Source organism: Salmo salar, chromosome 10, assembly GCF_965601325.2.
Source record: "Salmo salar chromosome 10, fSalSal1, whole genome shotgun sequence".
Classification (NCBI taxonomy): Eukaryota; Metazoa; Chordata; class Actinopteri; order Salmoniformes; family Salmonidae; genus Salmo; species Salmo salar.
In genome coordinates this window covers 62,559,942-62,585,604 of record NC_138300.1, presented here as the reverse complement: position 1 = coordinate 62,585,604, position 25,663 = coordinate 62,559,942, and the positions used below count along the sequence as shown (strand labels likewise).

The window sequence follows — 25,663 nt, the reverse complement described above, 5'->3', positions numbered from 1 at the left end:
TAAACACACACCCGGTCGTTAACACTCATTCATGAAATGTATAGTACCAGTCAAAAGTTTGGACACACCTACTCATTCAAGGGTTTTTCTTAATTTTTACTATTTTCTACATTCTGAAAAATTTCAAGAACTTTTAAAGTTTCTTCAAGTGCAGTCACAAAATCCATCAAGTGCTATGATGAAACTGGCTCTCATGAGGACCGCCAAAGGAAAGGAAGACCCAGAGTTACCTCTGCTGCAGAGGATAAGTTCATTAGAGTTACCAGCCTTAGAAATTGCAGCATCAATAAATGCTTCATAGAGTTCAAGTAACAGACACATCTCAACATCAACTGTTCAGAGGAGACTGCGTGAATCAGGCCTTCATGGTCAAATTGCTGCAAAACGCATTAGACCGACGGAAATCTGTCCTTTAGTCTGATGAGTCCAAATTTGAGATTTTTGGTTCCAACCGCCGTGTCTTCGTGAGACACAGAGTAGGTGAACGGATTATCTCAGCATGTGTGGTTCCCACCGTGAAGCATGGAGGAGGAGGTGTGATGGTGTGGGGGTGCTTTGCTGTTGACACTGTCAGTGATTTATTTAGAATTCAAGGCACACTTACTGATTCAGAGGGGTTGGGTTAAATGCAGAAGACACATTTCAGTTGAGTACATTCAGTTCCCTTTACCACGGCATGCTGCAGTGATACGCCATCCCATATCGTTTGCGCTTAGTGGGACTATCATTTGTTTTTCAACAGGACAATGACCCAACACACCTCCAGGCTGTGTAAGGGCTATTTCACCAAGAAGGAGAGTGATGGAGTGCTGTATCAGATGACCTGGCCTCCACAATCACCCAACCTCAACCCAATTGATATGGTTTGGGATGATTTGGACCGCAGAGTGAAGGAAAAGCAGCCAACAAGTGCTCAGCATATGTGGGAACTCCTTCAAAACTGATGGAAAAGCATTCCAGGTGAAGCTGGTTAAGAGAATGCCAAGAGTGTGCAAAGCTGTCGTCAATGCAAAGGATGGCTACTTTGAAGAATCTCAAATATAACATATATTTTGATTTGTTTAACACTTTTTTGGTTACTACATGATTCCATATGTGTTATTTCATTGTTTTGATGTCTTCACTATTATTCTACAATGTAGAAAATAGTAAAAATAAAGAAAAACCCTTGAATGAGTAGGTGTGTCCAAACTTTTAACTGAACACTTAAACAACACAATGTAACTCCAAGTCAATCACAATTCTGTGAAATCAAACTGTCCACTTAGGAAGCAACACTGATTGACAATAAATTTCACATGCTGTTGTGCAAATGGAATAGACAACAGGTGGAAATTATAGGCAATTAGCAAGACACCCCAATAAAGGAGTGGTTTGGCAGGTGGTGACCACAGACCACTTCTCAGTTCTTATGCTTCCTGGCTGATATTTTTGTCACTTTTGAATGCTGGCGGTGCTTTCACTCTAGTGGTAGCATGAGACGGAGTCTACAACCCACACAAGTGGCTCAGGTAGTGCAGCTCATCCAGGATGGCACGTCAATGCGAGCTGTGGCAAGACGGTTTGCTGTGTCTGTCAGCGTAGTGTCCAGAGCATGGAGGCGCTACCAGGAGACAGGCCAGTACATCAGGAGACGTGGAGGAGGCCGTAAGAGGGCAACAACCCAGCAGCAGGACCGCTACCTCCGCCTTTGTGCAAGGAGGAGCAGGAGGAGCACTGCCAGAGCCCTGCAAAATGACCTCCAGCAGGCCTCAAATGTGCATGTGTCTGCTCAAACGGTCAGAAACAGACTCCATGAGGGTGGTATGAGGGCCCGATGTCCACAGGTGGGGGTTGTGCTTACAGCCCAACACCGTGCAGGACATTTGGCATTTGCCAGAGAACACCAAGATTGGCAAATTCGCCACTGGCGCCCTGTGCTCTTCACAGATGAAGCAGGTTCACACTGAGCACATGTGACAGACGTGACAGAGTCTGGAGATGCCGTGGAGAACGTTCTGCTGCCTGCAACATCCTCCAGCATGACCGGTTTGGCAGTGGGTCAGTCATGGTGTGGGGTGGCATTTCTTTGGGGGGCCGCACAGCCCTCCATGTGCTCGCCAGAGGTAGCCTGACTGCCATAAGGTACCGAGATGAGATCCTCAGACCCCTTGTGAGACCATATGCTGGTGCGGTTGGCCCTGGGTTCCTCCTAATGCAAGACAATGCTAGACCTCATGTGGCTGGAGTGTGTCAGCAGTTCCTGCAAGAGGAAGGCATTGATGCTATGGACTGGCCCGCTCATTCCCCAAACCTGAATGCAATTGAGCACATCTGGGACATCATGTCTCGCTCCATCCACCAACACCACGTTGCACCACAGACTGTCCAGGAGTTGGCGGATACTTTAGTCCAGGTCTGGGAGGAGTTCCCTCAGGAGACCATCCGCCACCTCATCAGGAGCATGCCCAGGCATTGTAGGGAGGTCATACAGGCACGTGGAGGCCACACACACTACTGAGCCTCATTTTGACTTGTTTTAAGGACATTACATCAAAGTTGGATCAGCCTGTAGTGTGGTTTTCCACTTTAATTTTGAGTGTGACTCCAAATCCAGACCTCCATGGGTTGATAAATTGGATTTCCATTGATTATTTTTGTGTGATTTTGTTGTCAGCACATTCAACTATGTAAAGAAAAAAGTATTTAATAAGATTATTTCATTCATTCAGATTTAGGATGTGTTATTTTAGTGTTCCCTTTATTTTTTGGAGCAGTATATCCTCTCTGGGCTAGGCGGGACGAATTCGTCCCACCTACGCAACAGCCAGTTGAATCCCGTGGCGCGATTTTCAAATACCTTAGAAATGCTATTACTTCAATTTCTCAAACATATGACTATTTTACAGCTATTTAAAGACAAGACTCTCGTTAATCTAACCACACTGTCCGATTTCAAAAAGGCTTTACAACGAAAGCAAAACATTAGATTATGTCAGCAGAGTACCAAGCCAGAAATAATCAGACACCCATTTTTCAAGCTAGCATATAATGTCACAAAAACCCAGAAGACAGCTAAATGCAGCACTAACCTTTGATGATCTTCATCAGATGACAACCCTAGGACATTATGTTATACAATACATGCATGTTTTGTTCAATCAAGTTCATATTTATATCAAAAAACAGCTTTTTACATTTGCATGTGACGTTCAGAACTAGCATACCCCCTGCAAACTTCCGGGGAATTTACTAACAGTTTACTAAATTACTCACGATAAACGTTCACAAAAAGCATAACAATTATTTTAAGAATTATAGATACAGAACTCCTCTATGCACTCGATATGTCCGATTTTAAAATAGCTTTTTGGTGAAAGCACATTTTGCAATATTCTAAGTACATAGCCCAGCCATCACTGGCTAGCTATTTAGACACCCGGCAAGTTTAGCACTCACCAATATCAGATTTACTATTACAAAAGTTTGATTACCTTTTGTTGTCTTCGTCAGAATGCACTCCCAGGACTGCTACTTCAATAACAAATTTTGGTTTGGTCCAAAATAATCCATCGTTATATCCGAATAGCGGCGTTTTGTTCGTGCGTTCCAGAAACTATCCGAAATGGTAAATCAGGGTCGTGCGCATGGCGCAATTCGTGACAAAAAAAATCTAAATATTCCATTACCGTACTTCGAAGCATGTCAACCGCTGTTTAAAATCCATTTTTATGCCATTTTTCTCGTAAAAAAGCGATAATATTCCGACCGGGAATCTCCATTTAGCTAAACAGGAAAGAAAACAAAGCTTTCGGTCGACGCGGGCACGAGCCTGAGTCTCACAGTACTGTAAACAGCCACTACCCAAACGCGCTACTTTGTTTCAGCCAGAGCCTGCAAAGCCACGATTCAGCATTTTGCCGCCTTCTGAGAGCCTATGGCAGCCGTAGGAAGTGTCACGGTACAGCTAAGATCCTCACTCTTCAATAAACAGAGACAAGAAGAACGACACCTTGTCAGACAGGCCACTTCCTGCATGAAATCTTCTCAGGTTTTTGCCTGCCATATGAGTTCTGTTATACTCACAGACACCATTCAAACAGTTTTAGAAACTTTAGGGTGTTTTCTATCCAAAGCCAATAATTATATGCATATTCTAGTTACTGGGCAGGAGTAGTAACCAGATTAAATCGGGTACGTTTTTTATCCAGCCGTGTCAATACTGCCCCCTATCCCCAACAGGATATTTGTGTTGTGTGCCTCTGAGTCATGTCAGTGACAGTACACTATGATCGTTTTTGTTTATCTCTAAAATGAACGTTTGTCTTGTTGGCCAGTGGCATGTGTGAGTGTTGTAGTATCAGATTTGTATGTCTGCATGTCTGTAGCGGTTCTAGTTGTGTTGTTCTGTTGTCTTCTGTTATGTTGACGTTTCAGTGTATGTTATGTTGTTAGTAGGCCCATTGTGTTCATGGCACAGTGTTGGTTTAGTAGCCTCTGGTCTTGTGTCTCTTGATCTGTGTGCGTGTGTTAGTATTATGTGATTACTATGCTATGCTAGTGCCATGCAAGTGCTGTGCTATGTGTAATTGTATTATGGCTGTTGGTATAGTTTGAGTAGCCTCTTGGTGTTGGTTTCTCTTCCAGAGTAAGCCTGTTAGGAGACGCCCCCCTCGAACCCTACAGCTCCCCAAGACCACAGCACAGGGACAGGTGGACGAGGAGGTGAGAGGAGTGTGTGGCTGTGAGTGTTTGAGGGGACTGTTTGACAATTGTGTGTTGTACAGTTCTATAATGCCATGTCCCTTTTGATGTCTGTGTGTACATGTGTGTGTGAGGGGTAGTGCTGTGTTTTGTGCAGTTCTGTATCTTAGTATCACTGAATGAAGACTACTAGGGTTGAAATAGAGTTGACCCTAAACCTGGTATCTAATACAGACTGAGATAAGGTTAATATATAGGACGAGACAGAGAAGCATGCCGTGATGAAGTGTGTGTGTGTGTGTGTGTGTGTGTGTGTGTGTGTGTGTGTGTGTGTGTGTGTGTGTGTGTGTGTGTGTGTGTGTGTGTGTGTGTGTGTGTGTGTGTGTGTGTGTGTGTGTGTGTGTGTGTGTGTGTGTGTGTGTGTGTGTGCGCATGTGTGTTTTTCTCACTTGTGTTTCAGAAACCCATCTCACCGTCTCTGCATCCTGCCAAAACCAAAAGGAACTCTGCTCTTATTGAGAAACTGCAGGTGAGCATGGTGTGTGTGTGTGTGTGTGTGTAAGTACTTGTCTGCATCTGTGTGCGTGTTGATTTGGAGAGTGATAAGCTCTTGCTGTACCATACATGATGATACATGGAACACAAAAACATGTACAGTGTAATAGATCAGGAGCAATCTATGCAATCACAGGCTATATATACACATACAGTACATTCAAGGCCGCTCCCTGTTGTATGCCAGTGAGCAGTGCAGGTGCATGCAGAGAGAGGAAAGAGAAGGGAGGTCAGATGGAGAGGATCAGTTACAGTAAAGTCTCACAGGTTGATAATAAGAGAGAGCAGCCATTTCCTGACTGAGTGTCTCACACTTCAACATCCAGTCAGTGTCACTGAGGACAGCCCACACAAAATGCCTGCTATGCTCTCTGAATCTTAGTATGTAATAACATTGCAATAACTATCTCTCTCTCTCCCTGTCTTTCTCTCTCTTTCTTCCTTGCGCTCTCTCTCCCTCTCTCCCCACCCTCTCTCTCTCTCTCCAGGCTAACCTGGCGTTATCCCCCTGTTCCCTCCTGCCCTCTCCTAAGAGCCCTGGGCTGAGACTGTTGCCCCCCTCCTTCACCCCCACCTCCCCCTGCTCCCCCACCCCTCCTGTTACTACGGTAACCCCCACCTCCCCAGTCAGCAGGGCACCCCTCCCTCGGTCGCTGAGCGAGGAAGAGACGCCTGCCACCTTTGAGGTCCCAGCCACACCCACTGAAGGATCCCTACTGCCCAGTATCAACAAGGTCTGCTAAGTGTGTGGGTGCTTTTGGTTTTACTATCCTTGTGGGGATCAGAAGTACTCACAAGGATAGTAAAACAAGGAAAATTCAGACAAGTGGTAACATTTCAGGGCGGCAGGTAGTCTAGTGGTTAGAGCCAGTAACCGAAAGGCAAAAAAATCAGGTTGATGTACCATTGAGCAAGGCACTTAACCCTAATTTGCTCCATATTACCATGGCTGACCCTGTAAAAGATCACGCTTCACTGCACCTATCTTGTGTATGTGACAATAAAACACACACACATACAGCACCAATCAAAAGTTTGGGCAATCCTCTGATCAGTTGGTGTCTGTTACTTGAACTCTGTGAAGCATTTATTTGGGCTGCAATCTAAGGTGCAGTTAAAACCTAATGAATTTATCCTCTGCAGCAGAGGAAACTCTGGGTCTTCCTTTCCTGTGGCGGTGCTCATAAGAGCCAGTTTCATCATAGTGCTTCATGTTTTTTGTGACTGCACTTGAAAAAAGTTCTTGATATTTTCCGGATTGACTGAACTTCATGTCTTAAAGTAGTGCTGGACTGTCATTTCTCTTTGCTTATTTGAGCTGTTCTTGCTATAATATGGACTTGGTCTTTTACCAAATAGGGCTATCTTCTGTTACCACAACACAACTGATTGGCTCAAACGCATTAAGTAGGAAAGAAATTCCACAAATGAACTTTTAACAAGGCACACTTGTTAATTGAAATGCATTCCAGGTGACTACCTCATGAAGCTGGTTGACAGAATGCCAGCACTGTGCAACGCTGTCTACTTTGAAGACTCTCAAAAATAAAATACATTTTTATTTGTTTAACACTTTTTTGGCTACTACATGATTCCATGTGTTATTTCATAGTTTTGATGTCTTCACTATTATTCTACAATGTAGAAAATAGTAAAAATTAAGGAAAAGCCTTGAATGAGTAGGTGTGTCCATACTTTTGACCGGTACTGTGTGTGTGTGTGTGTGTGTGTGTGTGTGTGTGTGTGTGTGTGTGTGATATATATATAACACACACACACACACACACACGCACACACACAGTACCGGTCAAAAGTATGGACACACCTACTCATTCAAGGCTTTTCCTTAATTTTTACTATTTTCTACATTGTAGAATAAAAAATAAAAAAAAGTATATATATATACATATACACACAGTACCGGTCAAAAGTATGGACACACCTACTCTTTCAAGGCTTTTTCTTAATTTTAATATATATATATATATATATTTTTAATAATAATTTATTCATTATTTTGCCAGTCCCCACAAGGAAGAAGGCTATTTTAGTGTTAAGGGTTATGTTTACGGTTGCAATTAGGGTTAGGGGTTAGGTTTAGAGGTTTGGGGTTAGGGTTAAGGTTAGGGTTAGGGGTTAGGGAAAATAGGATTTGGATTGGAATACATTTTTTGGTCCCCTCAAGGTTAGTAAAACAAATGTGTGTGTGTGTGTGTGTGTAAGTGCACACGTGTGTGTGTGTGTGTGTGTGTGTGTGTGTGTGTGTGTGTGTGTGTGTGTGTGTGTGTGTGTGTGTGTGTGTGTGTGTGTGTGTCATACCTTTAAGCCTGTGTGTTTGTCTGCATGTGTATTATGTCATATCCTGTGTCATAGCTGTTCTTAATGGTCTGTGTCCCTGCCTCTCCAGGGAAGAGCCCGCCTGTCCATCCGGCGACGCCCACCTTCGAGACGACACAGGAAGTCCAGCGGAGAGGAAGGAGACGGGGCGACGGGTGAAGAGACGCCCCTAACTACATCCGATGACCCTGAGGCCAAAGTTGGGGAGGAAGAGAAGGGAGAGGAGGAGGAGGTGTTTGAGAAGGAAGTGGAAGAGAAGGATGGCAAAAGAGCAGACACCACTTTGTCTACCAAAGCAAAGATAGAGACAGGCTCCTCTATCCCTGCTAACTCACAGCAACAGATTACCACAACAGACAGCTCAACCACAGACACTGACCCACTGGAAAAGACAAAGTCAGAAAAAACGCTGGAGCCCCAGAGAGAGGAGAGACAGGAGAGACAGACAGGAGAGGAGAGACAGGAGGACAGACAGACAGCAGAGGAGAGACAGAAAGGAGAGGAGGTAAAAGAGTCTAGAGGAGAAGAGGTGAAAGATTGTGGTCAGGGGTGTGGAGGAGGAGAGGAGAAGGAGAAGGGGAGGGAGAGTTGTTCAGTGGAGGAGTCATCTACAGAAAGAGAGAAAGAGGAGGGGGAAGAGCTGGCCTGCAAAGAAAAGGAGGGAGAGAGGGATACAGACTGCAACGAAGAGAAGGTGAGGAAGGTGTTCTTTCACGTTCATGGGGCTCTATTCAATCCGATTGAATAGAGCCCCAAAATATTGATGGTAGATATTTCACGAACCAAGATCACTGAACTATCTACAGTTGAAGTCGGAAGTTTACACTTAGGTTGGAGTCATTAAAACTCGTTTTTCAACCACTCCACAATTTTTTTCACTTATAATTCAGTGGGTCAGAAGTTTACATACACTAAGTTGACTGTGCTTTTAAACAGCTTGGAAAATTCCAGAAAAGGATGACATGGCTTTAGAAGCTTCAGATAATAAGCCTAATTGACATCATTTGAGTCAATTGGAGGTGTACCTGTGGATGTATTTCAAGGCCTACCTTCAAAGTCAGTGCCTCTTTGCTTGACATCATACGAAAATCAAAAGAAATCAGCCAAGACTTCAGAAAAAAAATTGTAGACCTCCACAAGTCTGGTTCATCCTTGGGAGCAATTTCCAAACGCCTGAAGGTACCACGTTCATCTGTACAAACAATAGTACGCAAAAAGTAGAAACACCATGGGACCACGCAGCCGTCATACCGCTCAGGAAGGAGACGCGTTCTGTCTCCTAGAGCTGAATGTAACTTGGTGCGAAAAGTTCAAATCAATACCAGAACAACAGCAAAGGACCTTGTGAAGATGCTGGAGGAAACAGGTACAAAAGTATCTATATCCACAGTAAAGCGAGTCCTATATCGACATAAGCTGAAAGGCCACTCAGCAAGGAAGAAGCCACTGCTCCAAAACCGCCATAAAAAAGCCAGACTACGGTTTGCAACTGCACATGAGGACAAAGATCGTACTTTTTGGAGAAATGTCCTTTGGTCGGATGAAACAAATATAGAACTGTTTGGCCATGATGACCATCGTTATGTTTGGAGGAAAAAGTGGGATGCTTGCAAGCCGAAGAACACCATCCCAAACATGAAGCATGGGGGTGGCAGCATCATGTTGTGGGGGTGCTTTGCTGCAGGAGGGACTGGTGCACTTCACAAAATAGATGTCATCATGAGGATGGAAAACGATGTGGATATATTGAAGCAACATCTCAAGACATCAGTCAGGAAGTTAAGGAAGTTGCTTGGTCGTAAACGGGTCTTCCAAATGGACAATGACCCCAAGCATACTTCCAAAGTTGTGGCAAAATGGCTTAAGGACAACAAAGTCAAGGTGTTGGAGTGGCCATCACAAAGCCCTGACCTCAATCCTATAGAACATTTGTGGGCAGAACTGAAAAAGCATGTGTGAGCAAGGTCTACAAACCTGACTCAGTTACACCAGCTCTGTCAGGAGGAATGGACCAAAATTCACACAACCCGAAACCTTTGACCCAAGTTAAACAATTTAAAGGCAATGCTACCAAATACTAATTGAGTGTTTGTTAACTTCTGACCCACTGGGAATGTGATGAAAGAAATAAAAGCTGAAATAAATCATTCTCTCTACTATTATTCTGACATTTCACATTCTTAAAATAAAGTAGTGATCCTAACTGACCTAAGACAGGGAATATTTACGAGCAATGAATATATTTGGCTAAGGTGTATGTAAACTTCCGACTTCAACTATGGACGTTTCCTAAAAACTCTGAAACATCTCCATTCAACATCAAGTCACCTCATGTCATCCTTTACCATCCTCATGCACAGAATATAATCTGTTTGCTGATAACACGCCAAAACAAAACATACTGTATGTTCCACAAGAACTGTTATTATCTTTAAGAAATTACTTGTATTATACCGGCCTTAAACTGACCTCTAAAAGTCATGTTTGTGTGTGTTGCTATCTTTCCACCTCTCAGGGGAACACCAATCTCTGATGGTCCGTAACCGCTCCATGCCCCTGATTTACAGAGTGGGAGACCCCCATTGTGTGCACTAACTCCCCTCATCCCATAGCACATACTGTAATGGAAAAGGAGAGACTGGTATGGACTGCAGACTATGCCACTGGATGGACTCCCTTTAGTCCTCTGCATCTGGAAGGTCCTACACTCTAGCTTCGTCCCAAATGGCACACTATGCCCTATATAGTACAGTACGTTTCACCAGGTTCAATAGGCCTCTGGTCTAAAGTAGTGCACTATATAGGGAATAGGGTGTCATTTGGGACATAGTTATGCACATTTTTGGACATATTTTTGGTAAATTCTTATTTGGTGTCAGCCTGTGACTTTGTTATCTTTAGGCAGATTAATGCAAGGGATTTGCCTGTACAGCTTTTTTTTATCCTTATTTGGATAGCTGTGCTTCCACACAGAATGTTTTGGTGCTCCACTTGATTCTGTGGGGGGCTCTTCAGCCTGTCCTACTCTGATAATCAATCATGTCCTACTCCTGACCAAAAGCCTGTGACTTGTCTGATAATCACTGAATCTCTGTCTGTATATTTGGTTAATTGATCTCTGGCTGGACAAATGGAAGTGGTAGATAATTTATTAGTTTGCTCATCTATCACCGATCAGAAACGCTTAGCATGCAATAATGTAGCCTAAATCAATTGTATTATTTATCTATTGACTCACGTAGTAGCCTTATATAGAGCCTAGGCTTATTTCCTATTGTCCCAATCCCACTGAAACCCAAAATCCTGACTCCTGTCTTGCATGAACATTCCTAACTTTATTCTGTAATCCATGTCTGGTATTGCTGCCGATGTGGGAGCTTCAGTAGAATGTGTGATCAACAAACGATAGGCCAATGAGAGTAGATATGGAAATATTTTTTAAACAGTTGGTCTCCGTTAAGATACCTTGATATTTAAACAATTTCCTCTCTTCATCTCTTTGTTATTCATGGGCTGATCTGCTATCTGTATAATCATCAGCCAAATAGTCATTAATTGGAGGCTATCTAGCAAGCTTAGCAACTTTGGACTTTTGTTTGGGCTCCCGAGTGGTACAGTGGTCTAAGACACTCAATCTCAGTGCCAGAGATGGACCAGAGATTGTGCCAGAGATTGTGCACTGTTCCATAGGGCAGTGCACAATTGGCCCAGCGTTGTTCGGGGTAGGCCGTCATTGTAAATAAGATTTTGTTCTTAACTGACTTGCCAAGTTCAATAAAGGTACAATTTTAACAAAAAATATAAAAATGACCGCCGTTACAAACTTTGTATGATTCGACAACGCTATAGCCTACTCTGGGTGCACTCTGTGTGTCCTGAGCACGCTCTGTGTCTTATTGGGCAAGTTCAGGTAGGTCCCCATTTCGGTCTGTTTGCTTCTTTTGCATCATTTGAAATGGGTGTTAAATCAAATCAAATGTTATTTGTCACTTGCGCCGAATACAACAGGTGTAGACCTTACAGTGAAATGCTTACTTACAAGCCCTTAACCAACAATGCAGTTTTAAGAAAAATACCTAAAGAAAAATAAGAAATAAATAATTAAAGGGCAGCAGTAAAATAACAATAGCGATGCTATATACAGGGGTACCGGTAAAGAGTCAATGTGCTGGGGCACCAGCACATTGTCAAGGTAATTGAGGTAATATATTCATGTAGGTAGAGTTATTAAAGTGATATATGCATAGATAATAACAGAGTAGCAGCAGCGTAAAAGGGAAGTGGTCTGAGGCCTCTTGATGGAGGATCTGAGGACCCATGCCAAACCTGTTCAGTCTTCTGAGGGGGAATAGGCCTTGCCGTGCCCTCTTCACGACTGTCTTGGTGTGCTTGGACCATGTTAGTTTGTTGTGGACATCAAGGAACTTGAAGCTCTGAACCTGCTCCACTACAGCCCTGTTGATGAGAATGGGGGCGTGCTTGGTCCACCTTTTCCTGTAGTCCACGATCATCTCCTTTGTCTTGATTACGTTGAGGGAGAGGTTGTTATCCTGGCACCACACGGTCAGGTTTCTGACCTCCTCCCTTTATGCTGTCTCGTCGTTGTTGGTGATCAGGCCTACCACTGTTGTGTCATCGGCAAAAATAATGATGGTGTTGGAGTCGTGCCTGGCCATGCAGTCATGAGTGAACAGGGAGTACAGGAGGGGACTGAGCCCTGAGGGGCCCCCGTGTTGAGGATCAGCGTGGCGGATTTGTTGTAAGCTACCCTTACCACCTGGGGCGGACCGTCAGGAAGTCCAGGATCCAATTGCAGAGGGAGGTGTTTGTCCCAGGGTCCTTAGCTTAGTGATGAGCTTTGAGGGCACTATGGTGTTGAACGCTGAGCTGTAGTCAATGAATAGCATTCTCACATAGGTTTTCCTTTTGTCCAGGTGGGAAAGGGCAGTGTGGAGTGCAATAGAGATTGCATCATCTGTGGATCTTTTGGAGCAGTATGCAAGTTGGAGTGGGTCTAAGGTTTCTGGGATAGTGGTGTTGATGTGAGCCATGACCAGCTTTTCAAAGCACTTCATGGCTACAGACGTGAGTGCTACGGGTCGGTAATCATTTAGGCAGGTTACCTTAGTGTTCTTGTGCACAGGGACTATGGTGGTCTGCTTGAAACATGTTGGTATTACAAACTCAGACAGGGAGAGGTAGAAAATGTCAGTGAAGACAGTTGCCAGTTGGTCAGTGCATGCTTGGTGTATACGTCCTGGTAATCTGTCTGGCCCTGCGGCCTTGTGAATGTTGACCTGTTTAGTTATGTACTGTATGTCTGTCACCACCACCTGTTGAAGCATTTATACAGCTATTCTCCACTAGGTGGCAGTGCCTGCTGTATCACAAATGAAAGCACTGTTTAATGTCTTTAAGAAATAAGCGACTGTAAAAGTGAGAATGATTTTGTAAATAAGTAATACTTTAAATAATAATTACATTTTGGGGGGGGGGGGCTTGAGTTTTTGCAGGCAGCTTTGTGATAGAATCGGATAAAAATGACATGACCAAAAGTATGTAGACACCTGCTGCTATAACAGCCTCCACTCTTCTGGGCAGGCTTTCAACTAGATGTTGGAGCGTTGCTGTGGGGACTTACTTCCAGTCAGCCACAAGAGGATTAGTGAAGTCGGGCACTGATGTTGGGTGATTAGGCCTGGCTCGCAGTTGGCGTTCCAATTCATCCTAAAGATGTTCAATGGGGTTGAGGTCAGGGCTCTGTGCAGGCCAGTCAAGTTATCCCACACTGATCTCGACAAACCATTTCTGTATGGACCTCGCTTTGTTCACGGGGACATTGTCATGCTGATACAAGAAAGGGCCTTCCCCAAACTGTTGCCACATAGTTGGAAGCACAGAATCGTCTAGAATGTCATTGTATGCTGTAGTGTTAAGATTTTCCTTCACTGGAACTAAAGGGCCTAGCCCGAACTATGAAAAACAGGCCCAGACATTATTCCTCCTTCACCAAACTTTACAGTTGTCACTATGCATTCGGACAGGTAGCGTTCTCCTGGCATCCACCAAAACAAGATTTGTCCGTCGGACTGCCAGATGGTGAAACGTGATTTATCACTCCAGAGAACGCGTTTCCACTGCTCCATTGCTCCTAGACGACTTGTTGGAAAAGTGCCATCCTATGACAGTGCCACGTTGAAAGTCACTGAGCTGTTCAGTAAGGCCATTCTACCACCAATGTTTGTCTATGGTTGGGTTAAATGCGGAAGACACATTTCGGTTGAATGCATTCAGTTGTGCAACTGACTAGGTTTCCCCTTTCCCACTCCTTCTCCAGCTGAGTTCGCTCCTGTTCCTCTTCAGCCATTTGTGGCGACTGACACCTCTCCTGTACTTCTGGTGTGCTCTGAGGATGGAACTCATGTGCTGTGTGGTTTAGTGTGGGTGGACATGGTGGCTCGGTGGATGACCAGGTAAGTAGTCCTGCCTGGAACTCCTCATCAGAATGTTCCTTGCTGTCTGTGTGTTGATGGTTCTGTGTCATTGTTCCGTTACTCGGTCTTTTTACTCTGTCGTTGCTCTGAGGTTGTTCTGGGGTTTCAGCTACAGGTAGAAAGTCACATGGCAACAACAGGTTTCTATGGAGCACTCTTAACTTACCTCTCCCACTGTCGGGCCTCGAAAACTGGACTGTCTTTACCTTTGCGGGCCTGGATGACATAGACTTAATCTCCCCAGTAGGAGTGGATTTTGCCTGGCCCTCCCCTTTCTCTCATGTTCCTTACAAGGACCCTGCTGCCTTCTTGAAGTTCTGACCCATAGGTTCTCTTGTCGTACTGCTTCGTTCTCCTGTCAGCTGACTTGACTTCATTTTTGGATGCTATCTCTATAGGCCTCAGTAATTCTCTTTTTCCACTTCTCCACATAGTCCTTGTAGGAGCCTGGATTGTCCTCTCTTTTTATCCCAAACAGGAGATTGATGGGGAAATGTGGAGGCTAGCTTTTCTAGTCAATCTTATGTTTTTCTCTTAGTGTTCTGAGCATGGAGAGAAGGGTATGATTAAATCTCTCTGTTTGACCACTCCCCTGTGGGTGAAACGGAGTGGTGTGTGACCATCGTATTCCACAGAGCTCTGATCAGTCGATGTAACAGTTGTTTTTCACATTTTCTTCCCTGGTCGTGGTATATTTTCCCAAGAAAACAGAATTTCATTGAGCAGTTTGTCTGCACCTGTCTTGGCTGACTTTTTTGTGGTTACATAGGCTTGGGCAAAGCGTGTGTAGTGTTCCATGACAACAAGTACAGTTGAAGTCGGAAGTTTACATACACCTTAGCCAAAAACATTTAAACTCAGTTTTTCACAATTCCTGACATTTAATCCTAGTAAAAATTCCCTGTCTTAGGTCAGTTAGGACCACCACTTTATTTTAAGAATGTGAAATGTCAGAATAATAGTAGAGAGAATGATTTATTTCAGCTTTTATTTCTTTCATCACATTCCCAGTGGGTCAGAAGTTTAAAAAAAACTAAATTAGTATTTGGTAGCATTGCCTTTAAATTGTTTAACTTGGGTCAATCGTTTCGGGTAGCCTTCCACAAACTTCCCACAATAAGTTGGGTGAATTTTAGCCCATTCCTCCTGACAGAGCTGGTGTAACTGAGTCAGGTTTGTAGGCCTCCTTGCTCGCACACACTTTTTCAGTTCTGCCCACAAATTTTCTATGGGATTGAGATCAGGGCTTTGTGATGGCCACTCCAATACCTTGACTTTGTTGTCCTTAAGCCATTTTGCCACAACTTTGGAAGTATGCTTGGGTTCATACTTCATCAAGACCCTTTTGCGACCAAGCTTTAACTTCCTGACTGATGTCTTGAGATGTTGCTTCAATATATCCACATAATTATCCTGCCTTGTGATGCCATCTATTTTGTGAAGTGCACCAGTCCCTCCTGCAGCAAAGCACCCCCACAACATGATGCTGCCACCCCCATGCTTCACGGTTGGGATGGTATTCTTCGGCTTGCAAGACTCCCACTTTTTCCTCCAAACATAACGATGGTCATCATGGCCAAACAGTTCTATATTTGTTTCATCAGACCTGAGGACATTTCTCCAAAAAGTACGATCTTTGTCCCCATGTGCAGTTGCAAACCGTAGTCTGGCTTTTTCTATGGCGGTTTTGGAGGAGTGGCTTCCTTGCTGAGCGGCCTTTCAGGTTATGTCGATATAGGACTCGTTTTACTGTGGATATAGATACTTTTGTACCTGTTTCCTCCAGCATTTTCACAAGGTCCTTTGCTGTTGTTCTGGGATTGATTTACACTTTTCGCACCAAGGTACATTCAGCTCTAGGAGACAGAACACATCTCCTCTCTGAACGGTATGACAGCTGCGTGGTCCCATGTTGTTTATACTTGTGTACTATTGTTTGTACAGATGAACGTGGTACCTTCAGGCATTTGGAAATTACTCCCAAGGATGAACCAGACTTGTGGAGGTCTACAATGTTTTTTCTGAGGTCTTGGCTGATTTCTTTTGATTTTCCCATGATGTCAAGCAAAGAGGCACTGAGTTTGAAGGTAGGCCTTGAAATCAGAAGCTTCTAAAGCCATGACATCGTTTTCTGGAATTTTCCAAGCTGTTTAAAGGCACAGTCAACTTAATGTATGTAAACTTCTGACCCACTGAACTTGAATTATAAGTGAAATAATCTGTCTGTAAACAATTGTTGGAAAATTACTTGTGTCATGCACAAAGTAGATGTCCTAACCGACTTGCCAAAACTATAGTTGGTTAACAAGAAATTTGTGGAGTGGTTGAAAAATGAGTTTTAATGACTCCAACCTAAGTGTATGTAAACTTCAGAATTCAACTGTATGTACTCATAACCTCCTTTGCACGTCTCCAGGTGAAGGAAGTCTACAGAACCTAACTCAAACAGATGAGTCATTTTGATGCTCATCATGTGTGCTCGTGTTGGTCTATTTGGTTTCCTCTTCCTCAGACTCATTTTTTACGAAGTGTTCCACACCATGCTGCATTTTGGGCCAGTAGAACCGGGTCTGATTAAGGTCAATGTTCTTTCTGTGCCCAGATGTCCCATTTCCTGATGCAGTTCCTTGACGCTGAGAGGATGGTAGAGTTTTGGAAGAACGAGTTGACATCTGTAATGACTTCTCCTGTGCAGTGTTCCATCTGGTTTGATCTCTAGCTTTCCCCATTCTCTGAGCAAGGCTCTCACTTCACCCTCCTCTGTATGAATGATATTTGCACTAGGTCTCTGGTTTCTCATCTTGAACTCCACTTTTCCGATCACTGGATTTTTCTTTTGAGCCTCCCGTATTTCATCTCTGGAGATTGGCTGTACTTTGCTGAGTAGTCTCTCATTCTCTGCTTGCTCTTGGATGGCATTAAATGTGATAGAGCTGAACAGTGGAGTAGGCTCTTCCTGCTGCATTAGGATACCCTGCTTTGTGGCACTGAGTGTCCTGACTTACTCCTTCTGTACACTGTGTCATGAACATATCCAATGGCATCCTTGATAGGCCATCTGCGCCTCCATTTGCCTTTCCAGGTCTGTTCTTTACATTGAAGTTGAAATCAGCCAATACAGCAACCCACCTCTGTCTTGTTGCATTCAACTTAGAGGTGGTCACATATGTGAGGTGGTTGTTGTCCGTATACACCATAAAGGAAGGAGCATGGAATAGGTAGTCTCTGAAATGCTCACAGAGCCCACTCAGCGCCAAGAACTCTAGCTTGCCCGAATGCAGATTGTAGTTCTTCTCTGGATGAGTGAGTGTTCTGGACCAATAGGCTATTACTCTCATCTTGCCCTCTTGACGTTGGTATAGGACTGCCCCAAGTCCTACTTGTGATGCGTCAGCTGGTTGAAGTCTGGGTAGGCTAACATTGGAGGGTTGGACAGCCTGTCGGCGAAGATGTTTAACAAATCCTGGTGCTTCTCTGTCCATTGGATGCTGTTGCCTTTGCTTTGAAGCCTTTGGGTTTAGGCAGTGGTGGTGAGTTAGTGGGAGGAGCGGCAAGCAGGTTGTATAATGAAAAGTCTGATTTCTGGTTCAGTTCTCTGTAATCACAGCACAGTCTTAAACTCCCATCTTTCTTTCTGACACAGATAATGGGTGAGGAGTAGAGTGACTTTGATGTTGTGATACGGGGTGGCAGGTAGCCTAGTGGTTAGAGCTTTGGACTAATAACCGAAAGGGTGCAATATCGAATCCCCGAGCTGACAAGGTAAAAATATGTTGTTCTGCCCCTGAACAAGACAGTTAACAAACTACTCCCCGGTAGGCTGTCATTGAAAATAAGAATTTGTTTTTAACTGACTTGCCAAGATAAAATAAAAAATACAGCCACTGTTGATTAGATCCTGAGCTGGCTTTAGAACAGATGTACAGGGGTCGGGTCTTTCAATGTGATGTGCATTTGGAGTGAAGGAATACAGTACCAGTCAAAAGTTTGGACACACCTACTCATTCAAGGGTTCTTCTTAATTTTTACCTATTTTCTATATTAATGAAGACATCAAAACTATGAAATAACACATGTGGAATCATGTAGTAAACAAAAGTGTTAGTGTTAAACAAAACAAAATATATTTTAGATTTTAGATTCTTCAAAGTAGCCACCCTTTGCCTTGATGACAGCTTTGAAAACTCTTGGCATTCTCTCAACCAGCTTCACCTGGAATGCTTTTCCAACAGTCTTGAAGGAGTTCCCACATATGCTGAGCACTTGTTGGCTGCTTTTCCTTCACTCTGCGGTCCAACTCATCCCAAACCATCTCAATTGGGTAGAGGTCAGGTGATTGTGGAAGCCAGGTCATCTGATGCAGCACTCCATCACTCTTCTTTTTGGTCAAATAGCCCTTACACAGCTTGGAGGTGTGCTTTTGGGTCATTGTCCTGTTGAAAAACAAATGCTGGTTAAGTGTGCCTTGAATTCTAAATACATCACAGACAGTGTCACCAGCAAAGCACCCCCACACCATCACAACTCCTCCTCCATGCTTCTTGGTGGGAACTACACATGGGGAGATCATCCCTTCACCTACTCTGCATCTCACAATGACACGGAGGTTGGAACCAAAAATCTCACATTTGGACTCATCAGACGAAAGGACAGATTTCTGTCGGTCTAATGTCCATTGCTCATGTTTCTTGGCCCAAGCAAGTCTCTTCTTCTTAGTGGTATCCTTTAGTAGTGGTTTCTTTGCAGCAATTCGACCCTGAATCACGCAGTCTCTTCTGAACTGTTGATGTTGAGATATGTCTGTTACCTGAACTCTGTGAAGCATTTATTTGGGCTGGTAACTCTAATGAACATATCCTCTGCAGCAGAGGTAACTCTGGGTCTTCCTTTCCTGTGGCGGCCCTCATGATAGCCAGTTTCATCATAGCGCTTCATGGTTTTTGAGGCTCTGCTTGAAGAAACGGTGGCAACTTTGAAGAATCTCAAATGTGTCGTTTTGATGTTTTCACTATTATTCTACAATGTAGAAAATAAGTAAAAATAAAGAAAAAGCATTGAATGAGTAGGTGTCCAAACGTTTGACTGGTACTGTATGTGTAATTTTTCTGTGTCTGTGTCAGATTTTTCACCACTGGCTCCACTGCTTCAGGGTACACTACTTTAACAGTCTGTATGTTTCCCAAACTAGCACACCGGCACTTCCTTTATGTGTAGACCTTCAGGCACACGAAGTGAGCTACTATTAGGGCCAACATCATATTCTCTGTAGGTCTGTATGTGTGTTCGACACCTAAGAGTGATAGCTTGCCCTGGAGGAAGAAATGTCTTCCGTCTGCCATATTTCACTACGGCCCCCTCATTATCTGACTGATATGCATTAGCCCCACTTACAACATTGGTTGTGCACACATTGTCTGATTTCGTTCCCTGCTGTTGTTGACCCTTGATTACCTTCTCTATCACATTGAAGCCTATGATAGGTTCCTCTGCTACATTAGGATTACTGGACACAATAACTGGCATTTGGAGAATGGGACTGGAAACACCTGAACTGTTTAGCTGAAATCTACAGCTATCCAACCAATGAATGGTATTGTCTGATTGGCTGCCATACCTGTGAGCTATCCCGGTCCTAGTAGCTCATCTATCTCTCGGATGATGGTGTGATTCAGGTAGTGGCATCACCATTCGTCGTTGATGAGGCTTGCCTGTGCCCCTGTATCCCAGAGTGCTGAGACAGGTATGTTGTTGAAATGACATTTCACCATACACCTTTTACCAACTAGGTTTAAAAGTCTGGTGTTTTGTTTTGTGGAGAGGTAGTTGACTTTACATTCCTCTTGGGTCTGGTGTTTTAGTGCTTTTTGTTCTAGATGACTGACTGCACTACACAGTGGCTGGTCTTCCTCCCAGTGGTTCCTCTGACATGTTTTTGATCAGTACACAGCTGCAGAGCACCCCTTACATTTCATCAGCCTGTTCTTGTTGTCTTCTCCTTGTAGGCAGCAGTGACAGCGACTGGACTTTATTGGGTGGGTTATAACTGGTCACTCGACAGCAACCCTCTCCTGTTTCCCTACAAGTGGCTGGAGGCTGGACACCCACAGGATATATGACCGGTCTGGCCACACTTGAAGCATTGTCTACAGCTGTCTCCTTTTCCCTCGTCCTGGCCTGTCCTGCAGCCTTTCCTCCGTGTCCCTCTCTCTGCCACTGGCTGTCTCTGGTAGGCTTCTTTGGTGTCAATGGTGGTAATGGATGCCATCCACATCTTCCTCATCTCAGCCATCTCCTTTTTCAGCTCCCTCACAATGGTGTGGAGCTCGGTCAGTGGTGTGTGGTTGGCTGCTGATGGTCTCTCCTCTGCTCTCCAGTCAATGGCACCTCTGGTGGGCTGTGGGCTGCTGGGTCTTGGGGAGGTCACCTGCTGAATGTGGGTGTGCTCGCCTTTCGAACCAGTTTATAGCTCTTTCACTCGGGTTCTCTTGACTGTTGCTTTCTTTAGCTTGTTCTGTTTCTCTGACTCCAAGCTTGCAGCCTCATTCCCCTGTTCTCTAATGAGCATCTCATCGTTGACTGTCAGGTCATCCAGGAAAGGCTTGATCTGAAACTGCCAAACAACAACCCTGACCTCAGGAACTTCTTCCTAATCAGATCTGGGCTGTACTGCTCCTCTCAATCCTTTTCCCTTGATGCAAATAGCAGCCTGTCTTTTAGTTCTATGGCCTTGAACAGAAAGTTTTGTTCTGACTCTCTGGATTCTTGGGAGATGCTAAGCAACTTCTGACATAGATCAGAAGTTGTGGCCCTACAATGTCTTCCTCATTGTAGGGCCCTTTTAAGATCGTTCTGAGTTTTGGAAGTATGAGGTTACACTTGATCTCTAACATGTCCCTCACCTTCAACCCTGGGCTGATGGCTTTGATGACTGCTTCAATGATGTCTGGTTCTGTGTGACCCTTGCAGAGCCCCCCGTTTATCTGGTGCATGAGGTTGGTGTATGAGAGCCTGTCCCTCTGCCTTCCCTCCCCTATCTGCCCACTGATACGGGACTCCTTCCGAATAGTGACCTCTGCTGTGTGAATCTGCACAGACCTCTCCCCTCTAATGTCAGTGACACTAAGTTTGTCACTGGTACCATGTTCTTTTAGCACGTGGTACCAGAATTCTATGCTTCTGTTCTAGAATTTGATTGTTGCATTTTGTCGCTATTCTCCACACCCCACATTGTATCAATACCGCAATGTCTGATTCATATGAGGCTTTATAAAACTTTCTTCCTATAGTAGGAGTATCTATAGTATTTTTGATCATTGTATAATTATTATTATCATCTATATTACATGTATTATTATCTGAAAGAGGGTTTGGTATTAGCCTGTCTGAGGGGCTGCACATGTGAGATAGGGCGGGAAACCTAAAGCGCGAAATCTGATGTATTTGATACAATAGTGGCATACAAAAAGTGAGAGAGGGGTATGAGCGTATATTACATATGTCTACCATTGCTAAGGCCGGCATCCTAAATACCTTTTCTTCATTTTTTAAAATTAATTTAATTTATTCTCCCCTGGAAAAACTAGGCTATAGCTGTGGCTACATTTCATCACCATGTCAATGTATTATCACCACTGGATATGTAGCCTACAGATGACTGCTTCGTCACCAAGCGAGGAAGATATTTCTCATCAAATGCGATGAGTATTATGGCTTGGATAGGTTTTAGCCTGGTCGAGGCGGAGGATAATGAGAACAGGGTGGTGGGTAAAGTAATGTAAGCAACAAAGTGAGGTAGTTTGTGCAGGTGATCAGATTGAATGCTGCGTGTGTGTAATCAGCTATATTGTATGCAGAGACCATGGCATGAGTGAAGCGAGGTTGTAGATATAATTGATTGTCATAAACTATGGAGCTAGACAGGATTATCTAGGTTTATGCTTTGGCGCCATCTAAGGGGCTGAATGTTACGTGGGTGGACCAGTTATCGCTCTCCTTCCAAAACGTGGTTACATTTATATAAACTTCAATTATTACTTACTATACAGTATATTTATACTTTATTTTATTTAGTTTATAAACTTATCCTGTGTTTGCCCCCCATTTATTGATAAATCCCCCATCATAGTAATATTTCCTCCATTATATCCCTCCCACGATACCTTCCCCCATTTCTACTCCCCCATGCACCTGAAAACCCCCCACAAATTAAATGAACACCCCCCACAAACCCCACTAAAATGGTTTCAACCAAATCTGTCAACCCTGTTCACGCTATGGCTAGGCAGTAGGCTTGTATTTGGGTGATGATCTGTGAGGCGATAACATTTTTTTGCTTTGAGATTGGTCAAAAACTGTAAACAACTTGTCAAGTCATGTGCTCCGGTTCGTGCATACGCTATAACAAGCTCATGCAGATTTGTAATATGCTGAAAAGTGGCCAAACTAAGTTGATATTTCCGGGCAATGGGAGCAGCCATCTTTGACTTTGTTTATTTGTTCAAAACAACTTGGAAATCGGAAAAATACAAGGTAAAATCATGACATCAGTGATGTTCCCGTCGGAAAGTCAGAGCTCTGAGTTGTAATTCCGAGTTGGACGACCGTTCAAATCTATTTTTCCCAGTCGGAGCTCATTATTTTCTGAGTTCCTAGTGGTTTTCAATACACTGAAGTCGGAAGTTGGAGATTTCCGATTTCCCAGTTGTTTTGAATGCGGCATTATAGTGAATTCACATTCTGTGATTATGGAGTTTTCGCAAATGTAAACAAACATGGCTGCCATCATAAAGAATGTTGCTGCTGTTAGCTTCGCTGATACGCATTTATTTTCTAAACAACATTACATTAGTCTTTTGTGCTCACCAGAGATGTGGTACATTGTAAACTAGTCTAGCTGTTAGGTCGCTAACTTATGTTTTGTTTTTTGTCAGCACAACCTGTTATTTAGACTGGTTTACTGAATGATTTTGGCTGTGGATGTGTTCCGTGTGATGCTTGGATGATGAGGTTCGCATTTATCTTTTACAATGGTAAAATTGAGGAATAAAGTTGAAGACCTTTATTTTCCATCAGTACAAAAAAATATTTAGATGCTGTTCAGACAACAATGTTGTTTAGACGCATTTGTTGCGTCATACGTTCTGTTGCTTCAGTTCCAATCACGTATTTGAGATCATACGCCGCAGGGACCACTCAACAATGATCACAAATACGTGATTGTATGTGTCAAAGGGTTAACTATGAAAATATTACGAAAACAATACAACAGTAACATAACTACACTCCTCTTAACTTTGTTTCTTATTATGTGCTTTACAACTCACTCACCTTGGAAATCAATGAGTTTATATCTGGTTGCTCTTAGTACAGCCACTGCTGGCTTGTCACTCATTCAACTGACAACATAGCGTGAGAACTACAGCAGTGAGAGCCCGTGAACTGAAGCAACCACTAGAGCGAACGGCCCCCTCTGTTGGCCGAAAACCACCACAACCACACTAATATAAGTAAATGATTAGCTAGAAATGACAAAGTTGACCATATATCTCACATATGAGACAAATTAAACAAAACTTACAGCATTCAATTAAATTCCACTTCCACAGTGGCTCTGGAAACATTATTGCAGATAACTGACAACGCACAAGAAGCACTGTAGTCACACCTGTAAAACCATGGAACTCTCACACTGTAGTAGTCTACTACGGCTCCAAATGTCTGAAAAATCACAAAGTACTGCCACAACGTGTATCTTACTGCTTACATTGCAGCAGCAGTGAATTCCTTCCTCGCTACTCTTTCGTCCGCATGAGGCTACGGTAGGTTGAGTTTCCTGGGGCAGCTGTGAAGCGCCATGGAATCGGAAGCGAGCTGTAGCCTATTGCTTGTTTGTTTTTTATAAGTCTTTTATTAAAGAATGTGAAACAATGTGTATGTTTATTGCGTGATTGTGTTCATGAGTCTGTTATTAAATGTGTATGTTTACTGCTTTTCATTAAATCAAGTATGGCTAGAAATATTGTATTTGTTCATATAGGCAGAATATTGTATACAGTGTATTCGGAAACTATTCAGACCCCTTGACTTTTCTACATTTTGTTGTTACAGCCTTATTCTAAAATTGATTAAATTATTTTCCCCCCTCATCAATCAACACACAGTACCCCATAACGGCAAAGCAAAAACAGGTTTTTACAAATGTTTGCTAATTTATAAAAAATGTAAATTACATTTCATAAGTATTCAGACTCTTTACTCAGTACTTTGTTGAAGCAACTTTGGCAGCGATTACAGCATCAAGTCTTCTTGGGTATGACGACCACAAGCTTGGCACACCTGTATTTGAGTGATTTCTACCATTCTTCTCTGCAGATCCAACCTGACAGAAGCTCTGTCAGGTTGGATGGGGATCGTTGCTGCACAGCTATCTCTCCAGAGATGATAGATCGGGTTCAAGTCCGGGCTCTGGCTGGGCCACTCATGAACATTCAGAGACTTGTCCCGAAGCCACTCCTGGGTTGTCTTGGCTGTGTGCTTATGGTCATTGTGCTATTGGAAGGTAAACCTTCTCCCCAGTCTGAGGACCTGAGCGCTCTGGAGCAGGTTTTCATCAAGGATCTCTCTGTACTTTGCTCCGTTCATCTTTGCCTCAATCCTGACTAGTCTCCCAGTCCTTGCCACTGAAAAACATCCCCACAGCATGATGCTGCCACCAACATCCTTCACTGTAGGGATGCTGCCAGGTTTCCTCCAGACGTGACACTTGGCATTCAGGTAAAAGAGTTCAATCTTGGTTTCATTAGACCAGAGAATCTTGTTTCTCATGGTGCCTTTTGACAAACTCTAAGCGGGCTGTCATGTGCCTTTTACTGAGGAGTGGCTTCCGTCTGGCCACTCTACCATAAAGGCCTGATTGGTGGATTGTTTCAGAGGTAGTTGTCCTTCTGGAAGGTTCTCCCATCTCCACAGAGGAACTCTAGAGCTCTGTCAGAGTGACCATTGGGTTCTTGGTCACCTCTATGACCAAGGCCCTTCTCCCCCGATTACTCAGATTGGCTGGAGAGTCTTGGTGGTTCTAAACTTCTTCCATTTAAGAATGGAGGCCACTGTGTTCTTGAGAACCTTTAATGCTGCAGAGTTGTTTACCTTTCCTCAGATCTGTGCCTCGTCTCGGAGCGCTAAGGACAATTCTTTCAACTTCATGGCTTGGTTTTTGGTCTGACATGCACTGTCAACTGTGGGACCTTAAATAGACAGGTGTGTGCCTTTCCAAATCATGTCCAATCAATTTCATTTACCACAGGTGGACTCCAAGTTGTAGAAACATCTCAAGGATGATTAATGGAAACAGGATGCTCCTGAGCTCAATTTGAATCTCATAGCAAAGTGTTTGAATTCTCTGTTTATTATTTTTAATACATTTGCAAAAAATTCAAAAAACCTGTTTTTGCTTTTTCATTATGGGATATTGTGTGCAGATTGCTGAGAATTTAAAAGAATAAATACATTTAGAATAAGGCTGTAACGTAACAAAGTATGGAACAAGTCAAGGGGTCTGAATACTTTCCAAAAGCACTGTAAGACACGGAGTACTT

At 43.5% G+C, this 25,663-nt stretch overlaps 1 protein-coding gene across 2 annotated transcripts in view; it reads left to right on the top strand.

The window, feature by feature from the left end:
* Positions 1-23,998, top strand: part of LOC106560677 (uncharacterized) — a 33,666-nt gene extending 9,668 nt beyond the window's left edge. For both annotated transcript variants that reach the window (XM_082957114.1, XM_014123784.3), the window contains 5 exons: positions 4,627-4,704; positions 5,144-5,212; positions 5,727-5,972; positions 7,646-8,269; positions 10,091-23,998. In XM_082957114.1, coding sequence (XP_082813240.1) covers positions 4,627-4,704; positions 5,144-5,212; positions 5,727-5,972; positions 7,646-8,269; positions 10,091-10,108 — 1,035 coding nt within the window. In that variant the 3' untranslated portion in view covers positions 10,109-23,998. The remainder of the gene's footprint in view (positions 1-4,626; positions 4,705-5,143; positions 5,213-5,726; positions 5,973-7,645; positions 8,270-10,090) is intronic.
* The last annotated feature ends 1,665 nt before the right edge of the window (positions 23,999-25,663 follow it).